This window comes from Rhinolophus sinicus, linkage group LG09 (assembly GCF_036562045.2).
Source record: "Rhinolophus sinicus isolate RSC01 linkage group LG09, ASM3656204v1, whole genome shotgun sequence".
Lineage (NCBI taxonomy): Eukaryota > Metazoa > Chordata > Mammalia > Chiroptera > Rhinolophidae > Rhinolophus > Rhinolophus sinicus.
Genome location: NC_133758.1, coordinates 70,274,269 through 70,287,207, shown reverse-complemented (window position 1 = coordinate 70,287,207; position 12,939 = coordinate 70,274,269). Strand labels below are relative to the sequence as shown.

General features: G+C 35.4%; 1 protein-coding gene across 4 annotated transcripts in view; it reads right to left on the bottom strand.

Annotated features, from left to right (window-relative positions):
- RELN (reelin) overlaps positions 1–12,939 on the bottom strand; it is a 502,053-nt gene that overhangs the window by 240,849 nt on the left and 248,265 nt on the right. For all 4 annotated transcript variants that reach the window (XM_074340625.1, XM_074340624.1, XM_074340623.1 and 1 more), the window contains exon 7: positions 4,259–4,355. In XM_074340625.1, coding sequence (XP_074196726.1) covers positions 4,259–4,355 — 97 coding nt within the window. The remainder of the gene's footprint in view (positions 1–4,258; positions 4,356–12,939) is intronic.

The window sequence follows — 12,939 nt, the reverse complement described above, 5'->3', positions numbered from 1 at the left end:
AAAAGATGGGATGTGTGCCTCCCACTTCTACAACATGTTTGGAAAGGATGAGTGAGCATGTACTTTATACACACGGATTTAAAATTCATAAAGCAGGAAAGATACTACCATATTTCCCTGAAAATAAGGCCTAGCCAGACCATCAGCTCGAATGTGTCTTTTGGAGCAAAACTTAATATAAGTCTTAATATAAGACCAGGTATTATATTATATTATATTATACAATATATTACATTATACAATATATTACATTATACAATATATTATGTTAATTATATTATGTATTATATTAAAGACCTGGTATTATTTATATTAAAATAAGACCGGGTCTTATATTAAGTTTTGCTCCAAAAGACTCATTAGAGCTGAAGGTCCGGCTAGGTTTTGTTTTCTGGGAAACGCAGTAGAGGAGAGGGCAAGAGAGGCATTTTACAACTTGTCCAGACAGCCATATAGGCATCAGCTCCCAACTGATTTTAACCATAGCAAAACACACTGGTGTCAGGCTGTCAGAGGAAATATTCAATTTAAATCCCTCCTTATCACAGACTATCTGCTTACAGAAAACTGGCCCACTCTGTCCAGAGCTGTTTCCTGCTCCTTCCCCTCACCAGTCATCACAGTAAAATACACAAATGGAATTGTCTTTGACTAGGGGACTAGCTCCTTTTCAAGATTCCTTTCAAAGAAGTCTGGTTTTATTATTATTTTTTCACAGCTTTTTGAGTATGCTCAACTATTTGTCCTCATCGGTTTCCAGTTGGATAATCTGAAGTTAAAGTCCAAAGAGGCACATGGAAATATAAAATGTTTTCACATAAACTGAACAAATGCTCTTTCTCCCTCTGCTTTTATGGAACTATGTAGACTCCTGGACGAATTATGAAACACTTCTGAATGTAAGTTCTTTGAAACAATGGTATTAGATCAGTTAAAAGCATCATGCTTATTGTTTGTTTAAGGCACTGCCAGTGCCTTAAACATGCTAGACAGTCTTAGCTATTTATCCTGGTGGTGTAATACATGATGCTTGTGGCACTTGCGTGATCAAGGGCCACAGCTGTGACCCCTGATAGAAAACAGCAGGTTGCTTGAAATGTTGTTGCCAAATTTCAAATTACATGCGCTAACTGAAGGTGATCAAAACTTTGGTTAGTCATTGATTCCACTTTTATTTTTCCACCAGGAAAGCTAAGGATTGGTAGAATGGTTGACTCTCATTTCTTTACCTTTACTCATTTAATTTATTAGTAAAATTGTCAGCTACAAAAAAGAATAGGAAAGAGGAAGAGAAAAAAATAACAAGAAGCATTGCCTATAAAATCTATTCACCTATATTTTTCCTTTGGGTATTATAAATTCTTTATTATTGTTGAGTTCAAATATGTAATTTTAATCTGCAAAGTTATTAAGCCTTTATATCTGACATTCTGAAAACTAAAGGACCTCTTAAAGGGCTTTTGTCAAACAATACAGCATCTATGAATGTCTGACAGAGAACTTTTTCCCTATAAAACCTCAGTGTTCTTAAATGATCAAATAGATTCCAAACCATAGAAAATCAGAATAATCACTAGATGAATCTGAAGGATTCACTGCAGGCTGAGGCTGTCCATTCCGTACCTCTTCCCTGCAAATTTTTATTGGGTTAGATCCTGTTTAAGCCCAAGCCCACCCTGGTTACTAAAACGCATTTTCAAATAGGTAAGAATAACTCAACAAACAATTTCTTTTTTAAAAATGGAGGGTAACATAACTTATTTTGTTTAAAACTCCGAGAGCACATTTTCTCTTACAGGAGTGGGTAAATGTGTTCCTCACTAACTTCATTTCGGACTAGCTAAATGAAGAAAGTTAGCTGCCACGACCTGAAATATGGAGACTTCACAGAGATAAATAAAACATGTGAGGGCTGCATAGCACAGTAGCAGTGGAAACAAATACGTAATGTACTCATGACATAGGTGATGCCACCTCTCACGAACCTTGGCTTTTATTGCAATTAAATGGCCATTTAACGAAATTCACAAAATGAAGATGCTCTTTTTTCCTTTTAAAAGATAAAACATTAGCCTAGTAAGGTTCTTTGTTTCACAACTTCAGTAACAACTGGATTTATGAAAAATAAGAAGCTATATTTTTTTTAAAGTTTGGGGGCTGATAACTTTCATCATCATTCTCATGTATAACAGTGTTGACTGGATTCAGTTTTGAAATACCACGCAAATATTTGAATTTTAGTAAACATAACAGCATGTTAAATGACAAGTGAATTCCTCACTTTTCATTTGATTGATCTGTCTTCTGTAAAGACAACTTGGGTAAAATATATATTTTTGCTCCTGGGGCACCAATACAGTATAAAAATTATTGAAAATTAAAAGTTGCCACTGTAAAATGTGACTGTCATCCCTATCTTTGTTAATGTATCTTCATTCTACTTCCTTTGAGTCACAACACAATTTATCTTAGGGAAGTACTTATGATGGGAATATAAATCTTCATATGCTTTTTTTCTTTTGTCAGATAATTATTTTTAATGTTTTCCTTTTCAGTTGAAAGGCTAATCTCACATTAATGATATAATACAACTCAAAACTAGCCCATTGGGTATATAAACTCTAATGCTAAACAAACTAGGATATAGTGAGACAATCAGGGTTAAATATACATGGGATCAAATAAACTAGATACTTTAGTTTTTATGCTATTCAAATATGAATTTTGGCATTATATTCTTAGATATGTGCATTTCCTATTAATCAGTAGAAACAAAAAAGAATTTCCCAAGTGTTTCCAGAAATATTACTGAATGGGAGAACATTCTAAAATAGGCATGTATATATCTAAGCTCAATTAACTACGGCAAAAAATTAATTTTGTTTTAAGGTTTATAGATAATTAATTCAGTCATGGTACATTATTTACAATGTACTAGCAAATCTATTTTTTCAAGAACTTCACTACCAGAGTCACATTCGTCTGCAGGACTACTGTAACACCTTGTGAAACTTGAATTATGAGCACCTATTATTTTAATTTGCATCCAATTAATTCTGTTTGTGTTCTAATTTCAACTAAAACTCTTCCATTTATCAATGTTCTGAAGCTCGTTATCTTTAATAAATTAAATGTATCCACTGCCGTGAAGGGGGTATTCAAGTAGCAAAAAATAAGAACCGTGTTATAAAAATTAATTGACTTTCACATTTTGATAACTAAATCTTCTTTTAATTGCCTAGCTAGGGTTCCCCCACCCCTTTTTTACTGTGTAAATCAGTCTTTTGACCACTTTTAAAGTTAATGAATTTGAAACATTATGTGTGACATAGGGGTGAAAAATACAACTTGTTACTAAAAGCCCCATGAACAGGAAGATGTGGGAGAGAAAAGGAGAAGCATTGAAGTTCAAGTCGAAAAGCAGCAAAGCAAAGCATAAGAGATGTTGTGAGAAGAGTATTAGGTGTAAATAAATTGAGCCAGGATAATGTAACAATTGCTTTTAAATCATTTTTTAAGAATGTGACATGAATGTAATCTTCATGTCAGAAAGAAGTACCACGCAACAACAAAAGGCTCATCAGCCACATGCTGACGGCTAGTGCTTTCACTGCTTTCAATTTGGAATGCTCAAGTTTCAATTTACATACAGTCCAAGAATTTATCTTGGCCAAGCAAAGTCCAATCAGTGTAAACTAAAGGAAAGTAAATCGCTACTGAAAAATTTGGTATACACCAAAAAATTTAAAAAACTGGCTTATTCAGTGTGTTCTTTCAGTTCTTTTTTTAAATCATTATGGTTCCTCTGTGGTTAGGAAACAAAGTTTAAAGATAATGTAACACAACTGCTCACTTAACATTTCTGGCTTGCCAGGAGAAAATAAGAAGTTTGGAAATAAAGCTTTATATAGGAACTTATAAAGTCATAAATTATTCAAATATATGTAAATATATGTTATATATATACATCACATATCATACCCATATTTTAAAAAAACCATCTAATCATAATGATACACCATGTTTAATGAGATCTAGCGATGCTTCCAATTTCATTACTGAATTCTTTATTTTTACATTTGAAAAAAACCATAAAATCACTGCTCCCAATTTTGAGATATTTTGTAACAGAACTCATAATGTCAATAATATTGCAGATTTTCATCTGAACTGTAAGAGCATAAGAGAACCTTTTGTTGACATAAAGCTCAGTAAAGACAACGTATTTGAACCCTGGACATAAATGGCATGGACTTACCAGTTCTCGGGGACCATATGGCTCACAGAAGGTGACGGCATTGCCATGCATAATTGCACCACACTGTTCTCCAGTCTCGCAGTTGCTACATTCAACCCTGTGGGAACACAGAAAGCATCCCTAGTCTGAGTACTAAGTATCACAAAGGGGTCTATTGCTCAGGTAAGGAAAGATGGAATAGTTACTGCTATACAGTTCAAATCAACATTTGAGGAAAGTAATGGTATTTTGTATTGTGACAAGTTAACGAACCATGAAACCAGAAAGACTTCAATTTAAATCCCAGTTCTTTCAGTCATTTGCAATAATGGGTAAGTTACATAACCCCCCAAAGTTTTAGTTTTCTCACTTGCAAAATGAGGATAATAATACTAACCTAAATGTCACATAGTCATTGTGAGGATTAAATGAGAGAGTGTACATAAAACACAGAGTACAGAACCAATCCCATAGTAAGTAATAATGGCAGGTGGTATTAAATTTGCATATCTACAAAATATACCATGTTAAATATAATGGAATCAGATTATATTTAATCCACATATTAATATGAAATACACACATTCTAATTCAAGCAAAGTTTGGATACTGAATTAATACATTAATCTTGCAAATAATTTAATTAGCTGCTTTCTTTATTACTGTAAAATGAAGTGGTTAATAAATCCTTAGGACAGGATCTCTAATTCATGTTTTTACTAGAAATTAAAGTTATGAATATTCTGGATTTGACTTTGCATATTTGCAGTAACAGTTACAATGTTCTGCATCGTGACATTTCAACCTACAATCATTACATACCTAACATGAGGAAAGATAGATCTGTTTCCTCTGTCTGAACCTCAAACCACATGAGAGCTGTATTTCATGCAGAAAGAACATTTTCAAAGACTTTCACATTCCAGGTGCCAAACATGTGGAAAGGGCACGATGCCCTTTGTTTTGCAGATAACTGTATTACGCCCTTTCAGCTATTTGCTAATTTCAGAGAAAGAGGGAGTAGAAGCCCCCATTCAAGGAGGAAGACAAAAGTGTGAAAATACACGAGGTAACCCATAAAGCCTAGATGCAGAAGCACATTTGGCAAAAGCTTGGCAAATAAATGTATTTCGTATACGTATACTGCATGGAATAAATGATTGTTACTATTCTAATCTTTTGAGCTGTGTTCCCATACCAGGAGATAGCAATGTCAAGAATCTTTAATATTTTTTTTGTTTTTTTTAGAATAAACAGAGAACAATTTCTGGTATGGAATTAAAATGCTAGCATCAGAAATCTCAGTAGGTGATTTAAATCTTCTCTTGTGAGAAGATCCTAATAAATGTTCTTGACATTAGAAGGGATATAGTAGTAGCTTCATAAGCGCAACAAACATGTCTCTTGTTCACCATTTTATTCCTTGTATGGTGTATTCCATAAATATTATTTGAATAAATGAATGAATGAATGAATGAATATAAGGCAACATCATAAATAGAACTATTATGAAGGCCTGAGGTCTAAGGCACTTAGAATAGTGCCTGGCACATAGCAAGCATATTGTAAGTAAGTGTTAGTGTGTGAGCTATTATTACTATTACTATCATTATTATTGATTTCCACCATTTTCATCCAGAACTGGTATATTAGGTTTTCTTTTACTTTCAAACAGAGAACTTATTACATGAACTTCCTACTACTGTTTTTCTATTTTTTAAAACTATACGTTATTTTTTTTCCAAGAAGTGTGATTATGATAAAAGTACAGAGAAGGAGCACAAAAATTAGTGGGGTTCTTACTTAGTGATAGATGAGGATTATTTGGCTTCCAAGTCATTGTGAAGTGGATTGAGAGAAACAGCAATTTTGATGGAAAATAATTAGAAGAATGTTTAAACCTCACAATGGCTACCTGCCACATTCCTCCAGTAACTCTAAACTAAAAGCATCACTATTGATGTGAAGTCCAAGGCCAAATGTTGGAATTCCATTAACAATTATTCCATCTATAAATATTAATTAGCTGTCCCCAAATCCTGTATATCAGGAAAATAATATTTCTATAAACTATACGTGTTACAGCTCCTCTTTCCCCATAGTTTTGATTGAATAGGATTCAGGTGCAGCCTAGATAACTGCATATTGTTTAAAGGCGATTCTAACATAGGAGGCTTACAACCTGGCATTAGGGAACCAGTGAAAATAGACAACAGATGTTTGATGTGTTTGGAGAACCACTTCATTTTTGTGGAATAACAGGAGTTAAAAAAACCAATAAACACAAGCAAAAGTAAGCAGACATAGCCCTTCTCCCCATTTGTCTCAACAATCCTTCTAGACCTTTCTCTTCTTCATTGTGCTGTATAGCTCCAGACACTTAAAATAAAATTTATAAAGGCACTTGTACCCTGTTGAAACTTAAAGATTTAGAATTATCAGTATTTAGAATTCCTCACTAGGTTGCTATTACTTGGAGGTACAATGGCTTCACCAAGGATTAGAACAAATCTGTCAGCTTCCTGCCAAGGTCTTTTAAATGTCCTTTGCTTGAATTTCTCACAGTGTGACTAGGTTTGTCAACATAATTTATTATAATTTAAATCTGAATGCCCATTCCTCTGGGTGGTCAAATCAACCCATTCTCAGCTCCCAACGGTGTTATTTATTCATTCATCATTCATTAATTCATTCTTGTAATTAATGAACTTGTATTGAAAACCTACGGCACTGTTGTGAGATTTAGTGATACAAAAACCAATAAACCAGTGACATTTTCTTACCAGTGTTTACACTGCAGAAGGAAAGGCAGAGAAACAAGCACACAGTTTCAGTACAGGGTGCCAATGCAATGCTAGTAGCCATTTATTGTATTCGATTATATGCCAGATACACCACAGCCAATTAAAATCTTTCTATAACACAGTTATCAGTGTCCTCATTTTACTAATTTTACTAATAAGAAAACTGAACTTCGGAGAAGTTAAGCATTTGCTCAAGTCATACATCTGTGAAGCTGACAGTTGCAATTGGACCCAGGGCTTGCTAATTCCAACAACTGTCACATTTTCCATAGCTCCTCATTCCTTGTAACAGGAGTATATTTGTTGTGATGGTACCTAACTCAGACTGAGAAAGTACGGGAAAGCTCCAAAAGGAGGTGGTCCCAGAATTGGTCCTGAATGAGAAATAGGAGTTAGCCAAGCAAGGAAGAAAGGTGAAGCTGTGAGAGGGCGCAAAGAATGTAGAGCTGATGACACACAAGTAGAATTGCTACTTCAGTGAGTTAGTATGGCTAGCACCACATTGGTACACGGAGAAGACTGGCAAAGGCTGGGGCTGGAACGTGGGAACCAGTACATGAAAGCCTTCATGCAGCGCTTACCAAGTAACAGGTACCATACCAGGAGTTCTATAAACAATGCCTCAATTTATGTAAAACCCCTTCCCTCTATTTTCATCCCCATTTGAAGGATGTTAAAACTGAGATTTAGAATGTTAAATGACTGTTCAAAGTTACAGTTAGTAAGTTATAGAACTGGGATTCAAATTCCCATTACTCTGTTCCCAAAGTCATGATACAAATCCAACTTTTAGGAAAATTACTCTAGCCAATGATGGATTACAGGTAGAGAAGACAGGGCTACTGATGTAACACAAGTAAGACATAATAGTGCCTGAAGTGAGGCGGAGATGGAGAAAAGTGGGTACACTCCAGAGGATCATTGTTCAATAGAAAGGTAATGTGAGGGACACATGTCATTTACAACTTCCTAATGGCTACATTAAAAAAAAAGGAAAAGATAAAATTAATTTTAATGATATGTTTTATTTAACTCAATATATTCCAATTATATTTTAAGATGTAATGAATATAAAACTATTAATGACATAGTTTACATTCTCTTTTCATACTAAGTCCTCAAATTGTGGGGTATATTTGACACTTGCAACACATCTCAATTCCAACTAGTCACATTTCAAGTGCTCAAGAATCATATGTGACGAGTGGCTATCATACTGGAAAGCACAGCTCTAGAGAATTATAGGGCTTGGAAACTGACTGCCCCTGGTTACGCTGACAAGTGGAGATGACCACCTGACAATGATTATGTGTATCAGCACTGACATGACAGTTTAGGATATGGTGGAAATCGCAGGATTTCAGGAGTGCATATTATTGGGGGGCAGGAGAGGGGAAGGATATACAAAGTGAGTAAAGAAGCAATTCAAGAGTGGGTCACTGGGAAAATAATCCTACTGCTCTTAGACTGGTTTCTGGGAAGGTCTAAGCATTATCGTGATCCTTCAGTGTCTACCGCCTGACCTATCTCCACTAACTTTCCCATGATTATGTTCATTTCTATTCATCTTCCTAACAATCTGTGCTGCCCATCAAGGTGACTTTCCTAATAGTGAATCTATACCATGACCTTCCTATTATTTTTTCTATCATTAAAGTTAAGCGCTGTACAACAGGACGCATGAATGCCATTATCATAAAAAAATGATCAATCATAATTTCATGATGAACACAATGATCTCGATGGAGACCAGACAGTACAAAGGGCAATTGGTGGTCATGGATTTCCAGAAGAAAGTGATCTCTGTCATAAAGACAAGGTGAGTTTAAAAAAACCTTCAGATGTAAATAAACATCCATATTCCAAGAAAAGTAATTCCTGGCTCACCCCAGAATTTAAAACAATACCTAGATGCTCTTAAAAGTCCTATTCTCCTCTGTTTCTCAGAATGCCTCTGTGTCTAACAATTTAATTTGGTTGAGTAGAGGTAGGTACTTAACCTCAAAGGGTGCTTGCTCTCTGTGAAGAATACTAGTAGTTTGAAATCCTACTCTTTCCTTATGGAAAAGTTGTACAAGTTCCTAAGAACCGGGGTTCAATTTGCTGAATGATGAAAGGTCCATTTTTTTTCAGGTTCAGAGGGAAATAAAATGCTGATTGTTCCTAACATTTTAACTGTGGCCTCACAATTGAATTTTCTCAGGAAAATGGTGGGCTTTGTAAAGTTAGGTAACATATTCTTCAGAGATTGGTGGAGAGAAGGAAGTTTTAAATAATTCAGTTACACAGACTTTTGTTTTCCCATTTAAAAAGGAATGTGATCTCCAAGGCTAAGGATTAGAAATGAATTGCTTCTCTGCTTAATAGAAAAAGTAATACTGAATATTACTCTTATCTGAAAAACTTTCCCCCCATATTTCTTTTTCCCAATATGAGAAACAGAACATAAGAATCTGACAAATACCATGGCATGTCATACAAATCACCCACCTCAAAATACATTCTGCCATGAACAGTATGATTAAAAGACATTTTAAGAGAAATGCCTGCTATCCCCAAAGACCATGCAAAGCCTGAATTTATTAAACCCTTGCTGAACCTATTTATGACACACTTAGGTCCCATATGAAGCTTATCTAATACTAGAGTTCACAGATCGTTGCACATCTGAGTTAGAGGGCACCTGAAATATCCCTGTGTCTCATCACCCCCTCATTTTACAAATGATAGAACAGGACAAGAATTCAGGTTCCCTCACTCCTTTTCCAAGATACTTGCCACTCCTCTGTGATGCAGCCAGGAAGAGAAAAGAAACTCCAATTCTACAAAAACAATATGCATTTCAAAAAATGTTTGTCATTTTTACTGTCAGTTTATTTTCAAAATCTACAATGATTTTTCTTAAAATGTTCTTTTCTTCTTTTACAGAATAGGATTTTGTTTTGCTAGTGAAAATGTACAAAAATAAGAAAAATGTCATGGACTTCATAGAAAATGTTAAGAATATATTCGCTAGACCAGAGTACATAATCAAATTCAAATTCCTTTGCTTATGTACAACCTATCATTATGTACACGCTATCATTTTTTCACTAACAAAAACATAAAAGAATCAGTAAATACAAAGGCAGGTACTTGTTGACCAACACAACTAGGGTCAAACCATAAACATAAAAAAAAAAAGAAAAAATATGCTTTGAACCAAGGTTTTGTTTTTCACTATAACAAGCTCCTTGGCAGTTTGAAAGTTATTTCCGTGTCAATTCTCTATCTTTGTTTTTTATTATTTAGGTGGCTGTTTCTGTCTGGGATAAAGAAATATATGTGATGTACATTTGTGCTGTAGATAGTATACTTCTGAAGGTATAATCATGTTTTTAATCCTGATTTTTAAATCATTAGGCTGGAGAACCTGCCAGAGAACCCATTCGGGGACACAGAGGAAGTGAAAGTAAAATGTCCCTGGAATCCAGGGTCCCCACGTACTGCAGTGACGCAGGAAAGGAGGATTAAGGTGAAAATTGGGCTCCTTCTCACCGGTGGAGATTTATGAATGGCTGATGGTGACATCATCCTGATAACAATAAATAAATAATTGAAATATTTTCTCAAGAGCCATCTAATTACATGGCTCATTCTTCTTTTTAGCTCAAAGTGAACTCGCTCAGCCTTTAGTCAGGCACTCTGCTGAAACAAGTTAATCACCTGGAAACTCACTGACAATCAGTTACCATCAAATTCTCATTTGAAATGCATGCCGTTTGTCCCTAAGACTGAGGACATTGTATTATCTGTCCATAATTTATTGCCTCTGAAGGAATCAGTGCCTGGGACTCATCCCCAGGAGAAGCAATCTGGCATGCTATGAGCCACAATTGCCTAGTGATCAGCATTTCTGAATGCAGACATTAAAATAATTTTAATATTGTTTCTGATCATAAAAATTATTTTTTAAATGGACGAAAAAAGAAGAGAAAATCTCTTGCAATTTCTTGACCCCAAAATAACATGTCTCTTCCCCCAGGTCCAGCTCACACTGCATGTGCTGACAAAATCTGATGTGTGAGCTGGAAAGGCCAGGCCAGATCTGGGACTGGGGACGCCACCAAAGTATAATAAATGGGATCTGGGGGTCATTTGGTAGAAGGGCACTCAGCTGACTTCTTCTGGACACACTGGAGTTCCTTATACTTTCCATTCAAACCTCAACAACCAGAACATTCAACTTTTGACCATATTTTATAATAAAGAGACAATGTTTTATAATAAAGAGGGCATAAGTATTGTGAAAAAAATCTGTTTTAAAAGCTTTTAAAAAGTCCTATTCTCTTTGTAAATGTGGAATATTTTTAGAAAAAAACAGCAAGGAACATTCACTCTATGAGACAGAATAATATCACCTTCAACGATGTCACGACTTATTCCTAAGGAGCTAACACATGCTCTAAATGTGAAAATGACAAACTCCATTTATAGCTCATTCTTTCTCATTACTTCTCACTAAGGAAGGTAAGGAAACTCTTCTTATTTCACTAGGGAGTTTAAAAATTTGATCTCTCCTTTGTTAACAGGTACAACGACGAATATAATTTGGGTTAAAAAGAACCCTTCTAATATGCTACTACTGCACACAATAGTCTGACCTCCTGCTATGGTGAATTCCACAACATGCTGCTTGAAGAAGTATTTTCTCACTTGTTTCCAATGTACTTGACATTTAATTCTACTGATTGAGCTCTTGTTTCTGTCATCTAAAGCAGAGATTAAAGAAGGAAATACTGTATCTCCCGATTCACACCTTCTTTTATTTGTAGGACACCTGGTTAACATTTCTATCATAGGTAAAGCTTTTTCCCCAAAGCAATTACATCATGGTAAGAAAAGTGGGAGGAGGAGGAGAAAACAAGAAAGGAAAGGTAGGGGAGAGTTTTGTAATAAGGCAACAAAGTTATTAACAAAGGAGAAGAGAAAATGAGAGATATTGAAAAGAGGTGAAGAAGTCAAGAGGGAGGAAATGAGAAAAACCATAGAAAAAGATGCACATAAGATTGGAATGCTGGACCATAAAGCCCTATACATCAAATTATAATTCCACATCACCAAAGTACACTGACATATTAGAGGTTCTAGCAAAGGTATGTCATCAGAGAAAATATTTATTTTGTCTGATTTTTCTCATTATTCACAATCTCCCTCAGTTACTTGCTCTTGAAAAAATGTAAGGTTTATGCTACATGTTCCATTGGGTAAGCCCATTAGGACCTATGTCTTCTAAGCGATCGTCATTACAAAAACAATCCCTTGGCAATCTTTCCACAGCGGTGTGGAACCTTTGGTGTCCATGGCTAGCGCTCGCCTTCATCCAGCACTGTGTCCCAGGCTTACTGCCCACAGACCCGCTGGACACTGAGCCGAAGTGGATGATCTTGTATCTAGTTCCTTCCCCAGTGACACCGTTCACCAGTCTTCCTTTTCTCTGAGTACCTGGAAACTGCACTTACATTGTGATTTTCTCACTTGGCTAGTAAATGGAGTCCCCTCTGTTTTTGTTACTTATGGGGTGTCCAAGACACTAAGGAATGATGAAGTACTGTTAATGCTTGCTTGACTTCTTTTCTCTTATGGACTAAGCTATTCATCACTGAACAAAACTCCAGCTAGAATAACTCAACTCCGCTCCTCAACCCAAAATATTGGTCTTTTTATGTTCTTTGTTCAGACAATTATTTTTGCCAAAGAAAATGAACTTTATTTAATAAGCCAAATCACCAATCTTTTTTTGCTCCATTTCAGAATAATTGCTCCAATAAATTAGCATTTTCAAGAAAATACCAGATACAGCTGAGTCTGTGATCTCTAATTCCTTGATCCCGTAGTAGGATCTTCTACATATAAACA